The sequence below is a fragment of the Gasterosteus aculeatus genome, chromosome 5 (genome assembly GCF_964276395.1).
Source record: "Gasterosteus aculeatus chromosome 5, fGasAcu3.hap1.1, whole genome shotgun sequence".
Taxonomy (NCBI): domain Eukaryota; kingdom Metazoa; phylum Chordata; class Actinopteri; order Perciformes; family Gasterosteidae; genus Gasterosteus; species Gasterosteus aculeatus.
The window spans coordinates 7,318,621-7,339,769 of NC_135692.1; the positions used below are offsets into that span (position 1 = coordinate 7,318,621).

At 47.7% G+C, this 21,149-nt stretch overlaps 1 protein-coding gene across 2 annotated transcripts in view; it reads right to left on the reverse strand.

Annotated features, from left to right (window-relative positions):
- Window positions 1–7,669: 7,669 nt before the first annotated feature.
- The window catches only part of snx29 (sorting nexin 29), an 83,726-nt gene continuing 70,246 nt past the window's right edge, over window positions 7,670–21,149 (reverse strand). For both annotated transcript variants that reach the window (XM_040176634.2, XM_078102875.1), the window contains exons 20-21: window positions 14,678–14,817; window positions 7,670–9,769 (exon numbers count right to left, since the gene is read on the reverse strand). In XM_040176634.2, the coding sequence (XP_040032568.2) occupies window positions 9,643–9,769; window positions 14,678–14,817 (267 nt within the window). In that variant the 3' untranslated portion in view covers window positions 7,670–9,642. The remainder of the gene's footprint in view (window positions 9,770–14,677; window positions 14,818–21,149) is intronic.

Below are 21,149 nucleotides of genomic sequence, written 5' to 3' on the forward strand. Positions count from 1 at the left end.
ACACACACACACACACACACACACACACACACACACACACACACAAGCACAAGAACAAGGATTGTTTGTGCAAATGGACAAACAATGAAATTCTCACCCTGGCACCCAAATAAAAAACAACAACAGAGAAGTATGTGCCCTAACACACACATAAACACACACATACAAACACACTCCACGATGCACCTTCTTCTCACGAAGCACCGACACTTGCAGCACGTGAGGGAAGCCTTGTGCAGGCGACGAGGGAATCTACAGCACCGGGAGTGTGATGTTTAACAGCTTATCGTGTCGTCTCTCCCGGCACTAAATCACAAGACTTCACATGACTCAGCGGTTAGGAAACTTCTGCCATCGGCCCACCGCGGAGGGAGGGAGGGGGCGCGGACAGGGTCTTTTCTTTTGTACGCTTTAACAGCGTAGAATTCAAAAGGCAAATGTTGCACTGGACTGATTGCTTAGAAATGAACGCTGTCCTCCGTTTTGTGTCCTGAAAAGTCCAGGCTGCAATCAGACGGAAACTTTGGAATCATCTTCTCTGACAGAAAGCAAAGCTCGGCTAAACTCTGTACTCATTTTGTTGAATAAAAACATTGACGGTTAGTTTGAATGTTCGGCAGCTGTGAGGAGCTCCTCCATTTTATTTGTGGTGTTTTCTCACAGCTGAGAAAACCACGGCGGTTCCTGATGGATTCACAAAGACTCGGTTTTCTATCTATGTTCTTCTCCAAGTGTCCCAGTTAGCCAATTAGTTCCATATTGCATGTTAATCATAATCTGTGTTTTGGTGCGTTCACACTGGAGAACAAAGGGGGGGAACGGAGGACGTACATTTTATTAAAACGCACGCTACATATTCTATCCTGTTTGTCCAGGTGGATTGAGGATGTGCATTCGATGGCCCAAAAATGGCTGCTTTTTAAGTTTGAACAAAAATGTAACGTCACTAATATGAGAGGGGGTCATGTGACAGTCAGAGGGGGTCTTCTCACATTGTGAGGTATTGAAAACGTTCCAGTTAATTTAGCATTAAACACAATTCAGTTGGATACAACTTTATGGATTCAAGTATCACGTCGAACAAGTCCGGAGCCCTTTGGTGTCGGACTAAATTGCCTTTCTGTTCTCACATAATTATTTTCTTCTTCTTCTTCTCGGTGAACATATCTGAAATCTGCACTTGGGCAGCGAGACCTGCTCAGAATGAGCAGTGTGAGGCTGTCGGCCCGGACGACACTGCGGATCAGGGCCATCGGTACATTTCGGACGGAAGGACTTGGGTTTGATGAAGTGTTGCACCTTGGCCGGACGATTCAAGAAGGGTCAGTTTCACTTTTAAAGGCAAAAAACAAAGAGGTTTGACGCCTCAGCTCCCAAAATGGGATAACGCGATATCATTCCTGTTTTTTTAAATCTTTTTTAATTTCAGACACACATTAAAACGTTCCCTTGAGTCCCTTATCGGTTTCTCACCCTGTGGGTCAATTTATTCCAGATTCAATACCGGCTTTTATACGTGTTCAGCGCTGAGGAGCGGCGAGGGAAGGACTCCAAACCGCGTCCTTCCCCCCGCTGAAGGCCTTCTCTTAATATTCGACGTTGCAAAGGAAAAAACACCATTAGACATTCATGAGAAGCACATTTTTGACAGTCAAATGTGTCCCCTTGTGTCTGTTGGCTGTGCGAGTGTCTTTGACACACCAGATGGAATCAACCTTCGTGTTTCCCACCACTGGCCTCATCTTTCATCCCCGTTGTGCCGCCGCCATCGCTCTCTTTCGGCACATGAAGGACCGCCCTCCGTCGCCGCAGAGAACAAATGAGCCCGACCGTCGTCCCGGGCACACGGGACAGATCCGCCGCGGCGCATCGGCCTTTCAAATCGGCCTCCTCTGTACGCTCCGCTTCCGTTTCTGAGGAGGAAGGAGGCTTCCCTCTGTCCACTCGCGCCCATCTTTTGTCGCAATGGTGTAAATCCTTTGAATTTTTTCTTGAGTCTCGGGTAATTTCTTCTTCCTTTTTGCTCTCTTCCTGCGCTGCTCAATTTGCCTTCTCTTTGCCCCTCTCTTGCTTTCTGGCGGGAGAAGCGGCGGGGATCACTGTCCGGGGTCGGCAGGACCCCTCGGGGCTAAATACTCAAAACGGGAAGTGGCAGCTCGAACTTGGGACCAGGTGAGACCCGGCCGAGGGACGAGAAGCGTCGTTTGAACGCCACTACATCAGGGTCATCAAAGATCCGCTCTCCTGCACCATTGCACCCATCCTCACTTTTACTAAGGGTCATCCGTTTGGGCTGTACAACACCACTTGTGATTAAGTGTCCAATTACAGTCCCATTTTGCTCCCACGCCTCCCTTCCTCTGACTGCAGAGGGAGTTTCATATAATGCGGTTGTGATGAGCCTCGGCCTCCGATATCGGAGTAAAATGGGACCTGAATTTTCAAGCCCGAGATACCGCAAGGAGCTTCCTGCAGTTATATGGTTTTATTAGTTTATCAACGTTATTTTCCGTGCAACATTGGGAACAACATCCTAGTTTAAACAACGGCTCAACAATAACAAAAACTTGTGATCTGTAAGGTGTTAAAACACGCGCTGGTGTTGAGAAAGAAAACACGAACAGAACGCATCACTGAGTGTGATGTCTTCATTTACATCACTTCATACAGTCACTGTCACACCTGCTGACACAGCCCTACTCACACATCTGCACTGATGTTTGGCAGAGCGCACTACCTATTTGACCCTCGTGTGAACTGTAAAGAGAAACTCAACGAAGCACAAATTGCACAGTTGTCACTGCATCAGAACTCTTGAAGTGCATCAAACTCTTGGAGAAAACGTGTGATGTGTCAGACTTTTCACACATCTAATGAGTTTCAGATGGGACTCAGAACACCAGTGGGATCAGCGGGGGGGGGGTCCAACTGTGTGTTATCATTACTATTACTAGTTACTCTTTGTTAATATGGCTCCTCTCGCCCAGGAGGGTTTTCTTTCCAAGACAGGTGGCCGCCTTCATTTTGGTAACGTAAACTATAACTAATAATGCCGGTTAAGAACCTTGACTGCATCAACGTCATTATCATCAAACTAAACTCCGTCGTTTTGCTGCGTAGATCGAAACGAAGCAGCAGGTGACGCGTGTTTTAAATGCTTACGTTCATGAAGAAATATCTATGCGTCTTGATTCAAGGCAAAGGCGGCTTGTAGACGGCACAGTGGACTCAACGCACAGCAAACCTCAGCAAACCTTTTTTTGGTTTTCAGGACGAAGACGAAGAGTCCGCACTTCTTGTTTGTCTTTAAAGTCATCTGGGAAGGAACATCACATGCGGAGAATCAGCACATCCGCCATCACATCCCGCGTGCTGCCGTGACGCTGAAGCACGTCCCCGTCAGCTCAGGGATGAAGCACACAGTGAATTGCTTACGTCTCCAGAATTGACTATCGTTGTAAACAATCTCATCCAGAGGTCTTCAACGTTTTTCAAGCTAAGGTCCCCCAAACTGATGGCGAGGTGGAGCAGGGACCCCCTATTCTACGGAGTTTGGTCCGCCATCTTTTATTTTTGAGCTTCACGCTCTGATTGGCCGGTGCCTGCGCTGCCGTATTCGCATGAAAGGAGCAGTGAGTGAACCGGTGCCCAGCTTGAGAGCTGCTGAGGGAAGCTGAGTGTGTGTGTTGCGGACTGACAGATAACGTCTTCTCCATCAATTTATCCGTTCGCTTCAATATGTTGGATTCATGTTAATGTGTATTTAAAGACCATAAATAAAATTCTGATTCTGAAGACATTTACATTTGCGGGGAAAAAAATTGTTTAAAAAAATTGTCTTATCAACCAAAAATTTCGCAGACCCCCTGTTGAAGACCTCTGATCTAATCCCTTTAATTTGGGATTTAATTCCGATAAGATACGACAGAAACGGATCCTCAGTAGAGACCCCGAGGTGATCCATCTGCACGTCCCCCCCTCCTGCTCCCTGAAACCAGGTCATGTGGACTCAACATAACGGGAAGGAGACAATGCTCCATATTGAATACATTGAAAATGAAAATTCCAAAATCAATCTGTGAGTTGGGGGGAAAAGTCCTCCGAATGGCCTCTCGCTGAGTAAGTGTTAAACACAGTGACAGGCTGAGTAAATACAACCTGTTAAACAGGTCTCAGAGGGGACAGGAGAAGGGGAGAAAGAGAGGACGAGGGGGGGGGGGGACAGGAGACGAGGGGGGAGGCAGGTAGAAAGAATTTGGAGGAGAGAAAAGATCAGAGTGATGGGGGAGAAAGGGGGAAACTAGTGGGACAGAAGAAGGAAAAGAAGGGAAGGGACAGGAGCGCGATAAGATGCCCGAGGAGGAGGGAAGGGGGACGTGTTTACAGCGAGCGAGGAGGAGAGAAACAGAACCGAGAGCAGAGACAGCGAGAGGTTGAGAAGGTGTTGCGTGTTGAGAGCACGTGAGCATTTCAGCATCTGCAGGGAATTAGGCGAGCCGTCCATTCAGCTGCTGCCGGCACGGAGGACAGGAGGCTGTGGGAGCGACGGATTGGACAATTAATAATAAAACCCGGGGAGATTTAAGAAAACCAACAGCAGCCGTGAAATAGAGTCCAGGCTCCGGGAGGGAACATCGTCACTTGCAGCACTGCACACGACGACGGGGATGACAAGTGGCGCACATGTTTCTTCTATAAAGGATCAAATCAGCGAGAGAAAAGACATCAAAGAAGACCAAAGAATTGGAGTTGGACACGACCGTGATTGGACGTGTGTATTCGTCTGGAAGCCGGACGCTGAATCAATAAGCTGAGCATGAATGAGACAGAAGAGCCGGGACTTCGGTGCTCTGAACAAACACAAAAGTCCACTTCACCGGCATTGAATCACACGCACAAAAGCAAGGGAATCATTCTGGTGACGTGAAATACGACCGCAGACGCACACGCCACTTTGTTTGCTTTCCATTGAGCTTGTTGGCAGATTACAGGAGTCCATCATGGACTCTTAGAAGCTGCAGGAGGCCTTCAGCCTTTTTCCCTGCTTGAGGTGGTCCTGGCCGGAGACTGCGGGGCTCCAGCGGAAGCTGTTTATGCTCCACACACATCAGCTACTTTTTTTTTAATCAGCAAACTGGGGAAATAAAAAGTATCCTTAACGAATAAGCAAAACGCCCCAGCAGAATCAAAAGCCGCACACGCCAGAGTTCCTGTAACCACTGACGCAAGCGTTTCAGCCCCATGCAGCTCCATCTAGCTCCATCTCTGAGGGACATCCGCCGTCGGCCTTCTGCTGAGCTCACACATGAAGCCCGCGCTGATCTGGGTTTCTATTAGGAAGCTCCTTGCTGAAGGGGCAGTTGTCCACAGGGCGCCTGAGACCTCCGCCTTGTTCTTTATCATTATGATGAACGCGCCCTGATGCCAGGCGGGTATTGTGCATTACGGAGATTGGAGCGCTGCTTATGCAGTGACCTCGGATTAAACCAGGGTCCCCGTCTCCTCCGTGTTCCCCACACTGAGGTAAGAGCTTGGTAATTGCATGAAGTCCTGTAAAAATGCAAGAGGGACGTCCATGTCTTCCAGGTTCGCCAGGGGAACGGGACAAGGAAGGAGGTATAGTAACAAATAGCTTCGACATGGAGGAGGAGGAATGAAATGCATGACAGTGGCAAGGAAACTACGTCCATTCGGACTGATATGTAGGAGAAAAAAAAAAAGATTTTCACTCCTTTAAAAGATTCATGAATAAATAATAAAACGTGATCGGCTCAAGCTGCCGCGGCAAAACACCTCTCAGAAGGTTGCTCACCTTCTCTGCATCCACCTCAGACATGTTCCTCAGCATCTTACCCGACTAATGAATAACAACATCCTCCTTTCATCTTTAAAAAAAATAATTTAAAAAAGCTCTCAGTCTTAAGTTTGAGAAGATTTAAACTCAAGGATTTTCTTTTTTTGGTCTTAAGCTGAACCATACGAGCCGTGTGCTGCCGTTGGAATAATCACACGCGTGTATCCAGCATCCGGAGGACATTGACCGGTCTGTGAATACAGCACAAGCCGTACAGATATTATGCCTCAGTCAGCAGGATCGGTGCACGCAAACTGCAACGACGGCACTCACTTTAATCTGAACTGCAGAATATTTACTGTATGGTTTAAGTTGAATCAGGACAACTCCATCTGGGGGTGGGGGGGGCGCTGCCTGAAAGCATCAACGTGAAACCGCTTAGTGGAGCGTTCTCAAATGTCTTCCAGTCTCCTCTGTATAGTGAATGAAGTGTGATTTCAAGGTGTTATTAAAGGTGGTTATACTGGTTATAATGGGTACAGATGTGAGCTGCTGGTCACCAGTTTACCGCCGTCTCTCCTTCTGGGAGGAACAGGTCTCACTCACCTGTAGCGTTCACGCAGGCCTGGCGTCTCTTGTGTAGCCAGTTCAGGTTTGATTTCATAGGGCAACAGAAATATAATGGAACAATTCCCCTCCTGGCGTCTCTCAGGTGTTTTCCCTCAGCGGTTAATGGGAAGTCAGACTCGTCCCCCGATGTGTGACCCTTACATCTCCTTTTACGCGGCCAATTACCAGATTACAAGACTCACATCAGTTATAAACAGGCAAAGCTTCCCATAAGATGCATATTTCACGACAACATAGCTGGTTTTTCCAAAAGCCAACGCATGAAAACAATAGAAAGACTGCAGGAGACGCGTTTGTGTCGGCGCTCAGAGAACTTGCTGCATCGAGTCGTGTGCATCGGCCCAACGCTGCCCAAGTCCACCGTCCACTTCAACGGGCTCGTAACCAATGTCCTGGTCACCGGACAATGACCGTTTGTCCATTGTCCTCTGTACCAACCTGACAAAATGCAGCCCCCCCCCCCCCCTAAAAGTGCCTTTGAATGGATTGAATGAAAGCGCAGAGACTGCTTAGCAGAGCGGTGAAAGTTTAACAACCATTCGACAAGCTACAGCGATGCGGCGAGGGCCACAGATGGCTCAACTCACAGCAACTATCCATCCATGTGTGCAGAAGGTGCATGCGCGCAATATAATGCAAGCGCTGACGCGTTGCCCACGCCACACAAACGCGCTGCAGCAGACGCATGTGGGACTGCGAGCGGGTGCACTGACACGCATTCACACAAAAATATACTACGTGTTGCGTGGTGACCGTTTGCACAGTACGAGGCAATACAATTACAGCAAAGTGCACTTTATTGTCCAGCCCGTCTTTGGTGAGACACTGATGGATAGAGACTGCTGAACCAAGGCCAGAAACGTACACAACAACATCTCTACCAGCCAGGAGGATTCTGGGAAGGAGACTTTGAAAAGAATGCTGAGGTTTGTGATCAGATCAGGAAAGACGTCACCTCAGTGACTGCAGTTCTAAACACTGCTCCTGTTGACCGAACATCTGGCCCAAACTGTGTCCGTCTCGTGGCGATGTGAGTGACGTGGGCGCCAGGGTGAAGTTCTGTTCTGTTGCGTCCACCTTGATCCTTTTAAAAAAGTATGCAAGTTGCGAAGGAGCGTAATGGGAGAGAAACCCTAAATGGCCGGAGTACGACATGTATCACACGGATACGAGAGCAGCTAGTTCCACCCACCTGTGGTCCAAGAGGAGACGTCTGAAGATGAGGGCTACAGTACCTCCAAAACATCACAGCAGAAAAGAGTCTTTAATAAAAAGAATGTCACAGATTACATGTTCTTGACAGAAAGCAACAGCAGTGAAAGTTTTTTTTTCTCCAATTGAAAAGAAAAAACATCTCAAAAAGGTTTATATGCTCGGTCTCCTTCGTTGACGGTGACCCTGTGAGAATGTCCCCACATGTCCCCGTGTTCTCCTGCAGACGGATCCCTGTGAGGGTCCCGCTCCCCCTGTGAGAATAACAACTTCATTGACAGTCACAGGCCCCGCCCCCTCGCAGACGACCCTTTGATTCCAGTTATCCGACAACCTTCTAACGCGATCGGTCCTCGTTTACTCGACGTCTCTGACTGCTCTTGGGGGGAGTCATACATATGCATGAGCTTCTGTTTCACACACACTAGATGCTCAGCAGCCCTTTTCCAAGCAGCTTTTCTTCAAGTGTTTAGTCTCATTAAAGCATTTATTCGCCAAAATACCCCTCTTTAAATCCAGCTAAGACACATTAGTTAAACATTCTTTAAACATTGCAAAGTCAATGTCTGTACAGGCAGCCGACCTGTGATGAGGACCCTTATCCATGTGATCTAGTGTCCTGTAGTCATAGTGGGGATGACACAAACACAGCTTATCCATCAGTCTTGCTTTGTGCTCAAGACTATTTGACAAACAATGATTGTGTAAATCACAGCAGGAGTCAGCTTAGAGATGTGGAGAGAAACTTTGGAATCCGAAAGAATGTACGTATTTATGTTTTTAACTTCCTCAAAACGGGACTGTCCAAAAACTATGAGAAATGTCTTTTAAGGGTTCAGAGTGGGTCATGGGGGGACAACAGTCCTCTGTACCTGTTTCAATTTACCCATCGGTCCACTAGACTTCAACAGGTGATCAAATGTTTTCTCTTTAGCCTGCAGTTTTTGAAGCTGACTGTTAATTTAACTAAAGTTTTGTCACTTTTAATTATGTTGAGGCCTTCACACACAGAGGGTTTGTTTAATTACAAAAATGAAACAAGTTGTGCACGTGGTCGGCCTTTGTCGAGGTTGAGAGGAGTGATAAAGTTTGCCACTTGCGACGCAGCCTCCGAATTGTTGATGCCTTTGTTCACAAAGCAAAAGATGAGAAAAATCAACATTATACTGAAAATATCACTATGGCGTATTATTATATGAAAATAACAATCGGAAGAATACATTTACGTGCAAATTAATGCAGGAAAACACTTTACTTTAAATAAAAAATAGTGGCTAGAATTTTGTTGAATTTGTAAATTCCACTTTTAACGACATTTATTTTTTCTAGTTGAAAGGAGGTTAAGCAAATTGTAATATCCCAGTACTTATTGACAGAATTTAGATGAACTAGGTTGCATTTAATTTTTTCCAAATGAAGGTGGGATGTACTGTGGAGAAGATCCTCCATTATGAGAACCATTGTGTGTCATTTAAAAGATGCTTTTGATAACCACTGGATCCCCGATGACACAAAGACCTGTTTTTCTGCAGATTATCCATTAGCCTTATTAATATAATGGAACAGAAGTAAAACCCATCGCCTTATGCTCCTCGCCGGAGACGGTGAATCATATCGTCCCTGAAGATGTAATGGCACTATAATACTGACACACAAGCTGAAAGGCATAATTAATTTCCCAACATAATACTTAAAGCCACACTTTCCCCGAGCCGGCAAGCAGCTCCTTAACACTGACGCACGGTGACCAAGAAACGCCTTCACCACTAGAGGAATAACACCTCTCCATCGCCTCATCGTGCTCACTGTGCCACGTTCCTGTGCACAGTACAGAGGTGCTTCGGGGGGGGGGGGTCATCGTCCTTTGCTCGGCCAGGTGGTGCACAGGCAGGTTTACACTTCTCAGAGAGAGTCCTGCGATGGGAGCTGGCCTCTGACGGTCCGTTAGACACCCCCAATGTTTCTAGGGAACGCACAGCGAGAGATCATTTGCTGATGGAGGAAGGTTAAAGGTCGCCACTCTGGGGTTCAGGTCTGGCCTCCTGGTTGCGGCTGCGGCCCAGTCTCGGGAAGCGGGAGGAGGTTTTGGACCGCGGCGTCTTGGATCCACCGTCGTTGGCCTGCGGCGAGTCTCTGGATGAGAGGAAACAGCAGGAGGGAGAAGAAAAGAGCCGGGGCTTTAAATGAACATCTGGCCAAGGTCGTTACCCAACTTATTATTCAAACAAACCACTGGTGCCGCATCTGGAGACTTAAATGCATCATTTCCCTTCTGCCACAGGACCTTTTCACAGAGAAGCGACACCAACATGAGCTTCAAATGGAGACGCGTTCATGCACAGAATAAGGTGAATCTAAAGGATTCTGCATTAACTGCGCATAAAGAGAAGCAGAATGGAGAAGTGGAAAACGTTAATGTAATCTCTGTGAGTGGGTTGGAAATGCGGCCTTTGGGTTCGCGTGCAGGGAGTTTTACAAACACCTGCACGTTACACATTAGTTAATATTAGTAAGTGTTTATGTTCCCAAGTAGCCTACAAATACAAACAAGAAGGCTCCTTGGAAGTGAACTAATCACACTTTGTGTCGGCTAAACAAAGTAAAAGTAAGTCACAGGCCCAAAAAATAACCTGCGTTACTTCGTTACACGGCAGGAAAATGACTGCTTCTAAACCAAATGCGCCCCCCCCCCTCCCAACTAGGCAAACTAGGCGCCGGCACACTAAGAGGGGCAAAGCATCCAGAGCATTTCACTGGAAAACATGTTTCAGGTTCCTTTAAAATGCACAGCGGGACATGTGCAAAGGGGCAGCTACAGGTCAGAAGGACAGGCTAACAATGCACACGAATAACATGAATAAAACAACTGTTTGAATATTTTATTGGACCTTTTCTGTTGTGTTTCAGTTTTGGAGGGTAGAACAAGAGACCAACCTCTTGTAGTATTGCTACAACTCTGAACATGTGGAGGAGGCCACTCTGTGCCTAGTTAGAGTTGCTAAGATTAGTTAGGGGAGGGACTTTGCCAAAGCTGAATTAATGTACTGTATTTATGGTTTATTTTTGCTATAATATTCTGCGATCTTCATCGATCAATCCATTGTAGTCACATCCACTTCTGGCGATCCCACCAGTGTCTTCATCACTGCTGCCCTCTCTCCCACATCCGCTAACAATGACACGACGCATCAAATTCTAGACATTCCTGATCAGATGATGATGTCAAGGCCCCCTCATTAATCAGGAGGAAATCATCTCAGCGAGCCTAATGACATCATCGCCCCGGTTACCCTGACGACCGTCTCCGCAACGTGAGACCCCCCTGATCCCTGAATCTGATAACGAACGAGGACGAACGAGAGACACTCAAGAGGAAAGCAGGGAGACTGAATCGTTCCGCTTAAATGCTTTCTTGTTACATTTCTTCTGAAGCACTTCATCTCCCCTGCTGCTCCTGATGGAGCAGTGATTGGGTTAAAATGTGGGTTCAAGTGCTTGTTTGACAAAGGAACTTTCGATTAATATATAAAAAATAGATATATGAAGAGGCAGAGGGCATTTCCCCGTTGACGTCCGACTGGCCTCCTTAGCGAGGCGTCCCAGCTGCTCCAGCTGTGATTGAGGATATCTGGGACATCTGGGTGATGCTGCAGTTTGATTCCCACAAGAACAACACAAGCTAAAAATAAATGGACTCATGATGAGGTGCTTGGGCGGAAGAGTGTCGTGCGGGCCATATGCCCGTATCGGAGGCAGCAGGGGCTAAAAAAACAAAAAAAAAGCAGCACAGAAAGAGGACGGAGAGGCTGTCGTGTTCAAACCGCAGACGTGGAGGAGGACTCAAACTGGAGTACGTTAGTGTCCACGCAAACAGCTCCGGTGGAACGGCGTGAACAGATAATAAGGGAACAGCATGAGCTTTGTTAATAGGGCTAACTGTTCTTTTTTCCCCCTCTGGCACGAGATGTACATTTCCAGGCACCGCTGGAATATTAATAATTTGACTGCAGAGGTGCATAATTAGGATAAAGTGGTACACAAGCACAAGCATGCATCACATTGATTGTCTCGCAGCAGAAGGCGGGGTGTGTTGATTAGCTGAATTATAATCTATTCCCAGTACACACACACACACACACACACACACACACACACACACCCACACACCAACGCACACATGCATGAGCACAGGCGGACGTCATGCACGTCAAAAAGGGTTTGCATCCCCATTCTGAAGTCTGAACGCTCCACTATGAGGCGAAGGCCCACGACATTTCTCCCACAGGCAGCAGGTCAACAAGGGCCACACACACCCGGGTGCTTTGAGCTCCGAGTAAAGCGTAAAGGGTTTAAGGTCGAGCTGCGTACCAAGCTAGTGGATCTGGGCTGACCTGCGACCAAGTGGCTGTGGAGGCCAAGCGTCCACAGACGCGCTTTGCGGCTCCTCCCGAGAGCAGTTATTTGATCTTCTCAAAACACGAGATGTCATCCCCTCTGATCTTCACAGCTCCTCGGCGAAACATCGGCGGGATCAAATAGAAGCGCTCGCTGCCGAGGATCAGTGCGATCAAATGTCTGCTCTTACTGCTCATGAGTTCAATCAAAGTGCCGGGAAGCCTCCGAGCACGTTTCCTGTCAGCTCACGGCAATTTGAGAAGCCAATCACAAATCCAACCAGATGATTGTCGCGTAACGCAGTTTTTCAATGACTGAACTTCAAGCTGGGGTCAGAGCAGCGCCATTAGGGAGCTCTGATGAAGTGCTTTGATGTGCTGGACCACAACCCCTCCTCTCTCTCTTTCTTTCCTCCGCCTCAGACCGGCTTTCTTCCCCTCCGCGGCCCCCCGGGGCCTTCATCTCTCCCAGTGAACCGCCTCCTGTCGGGCTTTGAAGTCCCTCCATCCTTGTCTAGGCGTTGCCATTTGGTCACGTCAGAGGATAAATACGCAGATAATGTGTAACGTATTTAAATATATAACAGTTGTGGTGAAGTTTTGGAGGAAGCGTGTCTGGTGTTTAGTCCTTTGATGTCGCGTTAATTAACATTTTGATGAATTTGCCACGTTTGCACACAACATACATTGGCAACGGGCCTTTATTTGTTTGTCCCGGATCTTCTTTGAGACACGACAGCATCCCATGTTTCTTCATTCGGATCAGACGTGGTTGTTGCATAATCCAGTATGGTTTCTTTTTTGGGGCCAAACAGCATTTCTCGCTTACCGCTGCATCTTTTCCCGTGTCCCCCCCCTCATCAAGGTAATGAGCGGACTAATCAGGCTTTCATCCCTCGCTGAAGATGTTGGACCTGCGCAGGTTCCCATCACGTCAACCCATTAATACACCACGAGAACACCGGCGAGAAACTAGAGCCTCGGAACGCTGATCGCTGTTGAGTCGCCGTCGGCCGCGATCCCATCGGAGAGAGAGAGAGGGGGGTGGGGGGGGGGGTCCGGTGTCGGGGCCGATCACAGCGGAACCTGCACGTGCGAGCAAAGGCCCTCAGCCGTCAAAACTCGCCGCTGCTCGGCGCTCGCGTGCACGGCCTCCTGATGAACGCTGCGCTTCTCTGAGCGTCCCACGGCCAAAAGGTTGGTGACCGTTAACATCAGCTGTTTACGCCACAAAGTGGAGCGGAGCCACGTTAGCGGGAGCAATTAGCGGCCGCCGGCAGCCATGACAGACAGAGTAGATTGAGGACGCATGGAGAGGAAAGTAACGGATGCGGCTTGTCACAGTAATATTGCGCGCCTTTCAATAGGAAGGGCTCAGCGACAGAGAGGAGAGGATTACGGAGCCTCTCGGGGCAGAGTAGATAATGAACAGACTGTGCTTTGGAGCTTTACACAGGCAGCTTGTATTCTAGGCTACTGGACTGCCGCCCGTGGAGACTCACATGTTGAATTCATCTCTACTGCGTTTGGGTAGAAAGATACAACACTGTATCTCTATGCATCTCTGTTGTCGGACGCATGATCTGCACCCCCGGCACCCATGAACTTTTTGCTACCGATTAACTACACGGAGAGGCTGGGTTCATGTACCACAGGAGATATTTTGGGGAGCCGTCGTCCCCCAACTCATTCATTGGACAGTTTTGGTGATGTCATCCAGCACCTTCAGTGTCACATGACCCGCAGACATTCAAACTACACAGACTTGGAGCCAGTGGAGAAATGACAGTAATGTATCCAAGTACGATACTTTATTTCATGCAATATACTCCACTAAATTAATATGACAGTTTCAACTTCTGGTATGGCTGCTAAAAATGTTCCTGTCACTGCTGGTCAACCGGTGCTGCTACAATAAATAATCAATCAATAATAAATGATTGATGATGAGCATTACCAATCGAGCGCATACTGTGTGTCACGTTTAAGTAATAGATGGCAGAACACCTCAACTTCTTCTCCTTACGCTGTATCTGGGAAAAGTGCACATCTGTTACCATGGCGACCAAATGTTCTTGGATAATTCTTGGGCCTTACTATTGGAAGAATAGTGAAGTCTGCATCCATGTGAACTACGTTGCTGTCCCGCAGCCCGATGACTCAGGTCTCCCCACAGAGGAAATGACATTCCAGTCAGCCGGCGTCGCGCCAGCTGACTGATCGCAGTGAGTGGAAACCGACGAATGTTGACAGGAAATGACTGGAACGTCTCATTTCCAGACGCGCCCGGTAGGTAAGTGAGCAGACAGGGCATCGCGAACTTTCACACTCGCTGGTCTGAGTGTGTGCGCGCGAAGGAGCGTGTGAGAGAACATATACACTTGCATAAGTGAACTGTGTGAGTGGAAGAAGCGGCGAAGTGGGTTTACCGGGGAATCGACATTAATCCTCCCCGTTTGTATCCTGCAACATCAAGTCCGGCTGGCATGCATTCAATGAATTATTTCATTGACGTGTCCACAGACAGAAGCCCTCCACCTGCTACCATGTGCTGGCATCCCTCTCCTGAATCTCTCTCTCTCACACACACGAGCTCAGATAAAAGGGGAAGAAGCCGTATCGAACATGTCAGCGTGTGTCCACTTACAGACAGAAAGGCAGCAGAGACAGCAGGCTCTCCTTGTTGGGCCGGGCGGTGAACTCCGGCAGCGTCTGGATCAGTTTGTTCATCACCGTTCGAAGGTAGCCCTGCAGCTGCTTCCTCCTCTCCTCCACAAACTTGGCATCCTGCAGAGAGACAGAGGGGAGAAGGAGAGAGAGAGAGAGAAAGAAGACCGAGTTAGTTTCACATAAAATGGTGCTTCATCATGGTATCGATGGTAGTTAGCAAAGTAAAATAATTCATTCGTTATCACATTAACATGGCTGCAGAATGTGGTGTCTATGATTTATCATCCTGCAGCCTCCCTCAGATTTATGGGGCTTTGGACCATCGCATTGTGGTGCGAACCAGAACCTGAGGGGTCCACTAGGAATCAGACCGAGACCGCCTGTCGTACTTAATCCGCCCCCCCCCCCCCATCGCAGGAAGTGAAACAAAACAAGAGAGGGGACACCAGCTACCCGGACTGAGGACGTTTTCCCTTAACTTTTAGGCCCTGAAAAGCCGCAGCGAGGATGCTAAATATAGACATCCGAGATAATCTGGAGAAGGGATTACTGCGCATAGATCAGTGCCGACTCGCAGTGGAGGATGTTTTCCCCGCTCCTCCACACACGGCCCAGACCTCAGGGGATCAACACACCTCAGATGTTTGCGTTTCTTTTGTTTGTTTTTTATTTGGTTGCTGAAACGTTGAAGTGAAAAGCAGGCTTATTGAAATGAGCATCCACACCTGTTTCACACAGCGTCCGGCCCGGCTCAGAACAAAGCCCGGCCGGCGCTCCGCTCCACCCTCTGGAGCTCGGGACCGGAACAAACCGCCGCCAACATTTGTTGTCTTCCCTTTTGTTGGGAAAACCCAACACACGAGTGAACCCGCTTTCCTCTCCTTGAAATACAGTTTTGGTTAATCTGTGCGCGGCGCCCCGGTGCCGCACAGCACGGAAAACAAAAAGGCTGATGTCGGTTCAAATTCATTAGTCAACAAGGGCAATTATGAGATTACGGATTGTTTATAAATTGTTAACATCTGACGCGCATTGGGGGGTTTCAATGAGCTACCTGCTACTTTCCCAGGAGCCGGGATATTACATTCGCTCTACTTGTGATGCTTTCAACCAAAAAAAACAAGAGTGCATGGCCTTTAATTTGATAATATAATAAAATAAGAGGAAATGGTAGTAGTGTGGAAGTAGAAATTGCAATACTGCAACACTGCATTTGGAAGCAATTATTTTAAAATGTTTTTTTTAATAAAAAATAGTGTTTAATCTAACTCCTACAATCCAAAGGAAAATAAAACATTTAAAAACTCATTTTTAATTATAAACGGTATCAGTACGTTAACCAAAGTTCATTTCATTACTTGACACTTCGATGCACTACTGGCAACCCTACAACTCATCTTGAATACTTGAACATTTAAAGGAGACATATAATGCTGGTATTTGTGTTCAGGGTTTACACCTTAACTGTGTCATCGGTGTGCAAATCAGCATTTTATTGACACAGGTTGAGAAAACAGTCCTTTTCAAAATAATTTGTGCAAACCTACAACTTTTTCCCCCAATTCTTACCGAGACGTGGCCTTCATATAGGAAATAGTTTCATTCGGTTCTTGTGCTTTCCAAGCCTGGGACGCCATGCAGAGAATTGTGCGGCCGACTACAGCGCTTGAGTGCTTTGGTGTGATGAGAAAGGACCACGGCCGTGTAAGAGACACTCCCCCTTTGTCTGAGGACGTCGGCAAACCCCGGGAACGGGGGTTTGCTGTGTAATGATAAGAAAATGAAAATAATTATGACCCATAGCTTTGGTTGGATTTGATCCATCTCAAAAAACAAGAGAAAAGCAAATGAAAGTCTGCAGAGTGAATTCACAAATCATTTTTAGGTATTTTTTGCTGCAGAATAGTCACATTTCCCCACTGCGAACCCGACACAGAGTGAACGGGCAGTACAGAGGCCCATGTGGTCACATGGGCGGTCCACCGTCGCCCCGCGTAGGGCCGGTTAGATCTGATGTGTCAGATTAGGGTGAGCATGCCAGCGCGGGTTTCATGCCACGTCGACGCCACAAGGGACACACTGACCGCTTTCATGCATGTCAGAGCGGTAAAGAGGCTAATGGACGCGCTGACGGACTCGTCCTCTGGTGCAGAGCCGCCCGAAGAGGCCAGGTGCTGCCTGCTGAAACTCCAGTGCCTTCTGTCCTCGAGCATCCATCTCGACACGGCCCTCTCTCTCTCAATCAGTTCAGTATTATTCATCATATGGGAAAGGACACGTACCAACATACAAAGCATGAAGGTGAGCGAGGCCGATCTGTGTGATTGAAACACATCCGCGGGTTGTGGTGCAAAATTGATGTCTGTATTTCGGGCCGAGCATCACAGCAGAAATAACATTTATTGCATCTTTTCATTTCGCAAAACAAGTTTCAATAAGTTCAATGTGGAGGCACATTGACAAGGCCAGCACGTAACGCTTTAGAAATGCAGCTCTCCTCTGTGTGTCCTCACCTTTCACAATAAAAGCCCTGGGGCGCTGCCATCGCTGCGCATCAGAAGTTAATACTGTCCGCCTTTTTAGGGAACCACTTATAGTTTATGGACATTTAATCTGTCCTCACCTCTGGAAGTCATTCACGTAATGGCTTCTAGTTCACTATGAGACGTTTCTTTATTCATGCTTATCAGCAGCATATGGGCCGATGTGGCGCCATCCTATGAAACTGGATGAATATATACAGTCTAAGACACACACACCCACACACACACACCAGCTGAATGTCACTTTCCACCAAGAAGAAGGGAAGTCCATGGAAGAAAAACTAGTCACTTATGCGCCAGGGTCTCTATAATAATTCTGGGGGATGAAAAAAAACAATATCCCAAGAGCACGTTTGAAAAACTACATATTGAAAAAAGACCAGAACTAAAAAGTAACTGCGCTCTTTTTTTTCTCCTCCCAGAAAGTCAGTGCTTTTGACCAAGACTTCCATTCTGCATTTCTTGCCCAGGAAGCTTCTGTCTTGGCGTTTCACACACTGACAAGGAGCCGACCCAGAACTGATCTTGTCGGATTTTCCGTGTGAGAATACGGCAATTTGTGTCCGGCGTATTTTCTGGAAAACAAAAAAAAATTCTCAGCTCAACACGTGCAAAAAAAATAAGAAAACACCCCAGAACTTTCCGAGTCCACACTTGTCGAAGCCGGCAGCCCGAGTGTCCGTTTGAAGTGCACTGGAACACGTCGGGACCCGCTGGCGTCAAAACGAGGTCAAGTCGGCAGCGAGGCCGAGCGGGCCGCTCTGCCACACCGGGACATGCATTAAACATCACAGGCGATTCAGGAACGCTCAAACAAGCCCTCTGCATGGTCTGTCTGACATAATTAAAGGGCGTAAAACATGTATATTGCATAATGTGAGAACACAACACACTAGGAACTGGTTAATAATTCACTTTGTAGTTTCTGATTAATTAATCAGCGCAGCCTTGGCACTCTTCTTTGTGCTGACGGGGCGACTGCCCGGGGCACTTGTGTAATTGCCATTTCCTCTGCTATGGTTACCTACCAACACTTTGTGTTACCATAATTACAACAATCCGGACCCAAAATAATTTGTTGCATGGATACATTAAAGCAAACAGCTTGTATATTGAATAATGCATCTACTAATGATTTGAATCACTGTTTTCGTCTAATACTCTGTGTAAATGTCATCTGTGCTTCTATAGACTTCAATAATATACTGTTGGTAACGAGTTGGTATTTGATTGGCTGATGCTGATCACGCCTTCAAAATGGACGCGGTGAATTGTTCCAATTGACTTGGTTGAACCCCCACGTTCGACCAAGTCAGTCCCCAGTGACTAGACGTCTGGCACACGTCCCCCCGAATGGCAACCTATTAGTCAAAGGATTAAACAAAAGGTTGCGGTGGGTTTTCTTACCGGGTTAGCCCTCAGGCTACATGACTGCTAGTGGTAGATTCAACTGACAGAAAGTCCCAGCTAACTTTGTGCCAAAAAAATAGGCAAATAAGCCACAAAATTTGAACTTTTGCCTCAAAATGACTGATCATTTTCAAGGCTACAAGCCTCTGAACAGCCCAAACAAATGAAAAGCCACTGTTGATGTCAGAACTTGAGAAGATAAATGTTGAAAATACTTTGCTCATGGAAAGAGAAAAACCACGACGTCTGCCGAAGCGGCCTGTAGAGAACGGTGACGAGATAAAAAGCAAGAAATGGAGCTATTTGTTTCGGCGCCTGAGGCGGGTGAGTGACTTCAGAGAGCGGGAGGGGGAGGCGGTGGTACAAGTGGGCAAATGAGAAATCGCTATAAAGGGCGGCGGATTAAAAAAAAGACAGAATCACGGGCGCCTTTGGACACGAGTGCCCTACGGGGTCTGACGTCAACGGGACGCCCATGTAGCCATTCAGGCCTCTCGGTCTCAGCGTCAGGGGGAATTTGACAGACGCATTTGGGGAACGTTCAGACTCTGCGGCCGGCCCGGGCCCCCCCCCCGAGAAACCGGCTGGTTAATTAGGAGCCGCCCCGGCAAGCGCGCGTGCATCTGTGCAGCTGGACAGTCTCTCCTAAAGCGCTCGGGGACACGGCGGCGGAAGTCTCATTAGGGGGACCGGACAGGACACAGATGCACAGGCCGAGTCAATGAGGCACCGTCTCGGCGGCGACAGAGCCTGCCGCTGTCAGGGGTCAAAGGCCCCCGGCCGATGAGACACGAGCCATTTTCTAAATGAAATGAATCCAAGTGAGATTTCGTCAAACAGCTCCAGCTTTTCTTTGTCTGCGGACATAAAGCTAACGGAACTTTGCAAAAAGCTCCAGTTTTGTCTCTTTTGGGCTTGTCCATATCAATAAATGAATAAGTATGCATTTCGGCCAATTCCTGTCTTGCTGCTTTTTAGGATTTGCTTTCAACAGTGTGAAGAGTGTCGTCGTCGGGCGTCTTACACGAGGTCCACTTCGGCTCCGCCAGCGACGGATGGTGCGATCTGACACTGACGTACCTTGACCTCCGAGTTCACCTCTGATCTCTTTGGAACTTGGTTCTGGTTCATATTATCCGTCTCTTCAGTTTGTCGTTAGCTTTCCTCTTGCGTACTAACACGTGTGTTCATACGTGATCGGCCGTCTATAGATTGTGTTTGGCTGAGGACGTCAATTTCCTATTTCAAATATCACACCGAAGCCTTACGGCTCCATGTGCATCTATCTGACTAAATGACTGCAATGTCTCTCAAAAGTCAACCACGCAATCTCAAACTTCCTTCCCCACAATTCGATCCGGAGTTGTAGATCATAAAAATGTAATGACGAGGCTTCACTTCCCCGAAATGCAATCAGAGGTTTTCACATTATTTTGCCTCACTGTTCGAGGAGCAATTGAAGTTTCTCTGAAAGTTCCGTGAATAGCTTCCGAAAGGCTTTAAAGAGCCCACTTTGGAATCAAAGAAGAGAACTATATATAAAAATCAAGTTACCACCTCAACACTTACGGTACACGCTGTGAGCGCAGAGGTATTTGGGGCGATCGTGGGCATGCAGATGTGGAACTGTGTCACAAAGCACTCGTAGATAATTGGCACGGTCATGGGGAAAAATAATGAATGCCTGTGTCCGACCTCCCCCGTCTGGGTGTGAAACCGCTGCGTAGAGCAGCTAATTAAATCCAGCAGGGATCCCTCGCTATGATCTAGATCCTTGACCTGGAAGATTTCTCGCATTGTAAGAAATTCATTCCTAATTTCCTAATGCAACGTTGATCAGACAACACAGCACGAAGCGTCGGCCCGATGAAGGCAGACGCCATTAGGCGTGCTCAGGCGGCGCTTCAGCTGCGAATGTGACCAAAACATCACGGTTTATTGGAGAGTCATGAAAGGGAACTTGGTTCCATGTAACTGAAGCGTGTGGCTGTCAAAAGGCGGATTATTCTTTCATTGAAAGGTATTCATTATGATTATTATCATTGTAAATTATAACCATTATTTAAATGGTGTTTGCTGATAACTTCCACATAGAACTGCTCCTGCAGGATCTCTTGCAGATTCGCCTGCTGGTCCACTGCAGCAAGTACACAAGCAAATATATAATATATGAAAGGGGCGAAACCAGAATATTTGCTAATGGTCCTAAATGGTCTCTGGCTGGAAGATGGTGGAGAGAACAATACAGAGTACGGACATCTGCACGAGTCTATTCCACACTCCCGTCTCTGCCGGTGTGCCAGTCCCGCCCGGCTGCCGCCTCTGCGATTCGCCTTCCCTTCCTCCGCTAGCGCCATTGACGAGCCCCGACACCGCGCGAGAGGCGGGAGATTAGCCCCCAGCGTCCAATGGCGGGGTCCTGGCACGCGAGCTGCCTGAGAAGTCAGTCAAGTGTTCGCATACATTATCTCACAGAAGCGTGTAAATTACCTGCTT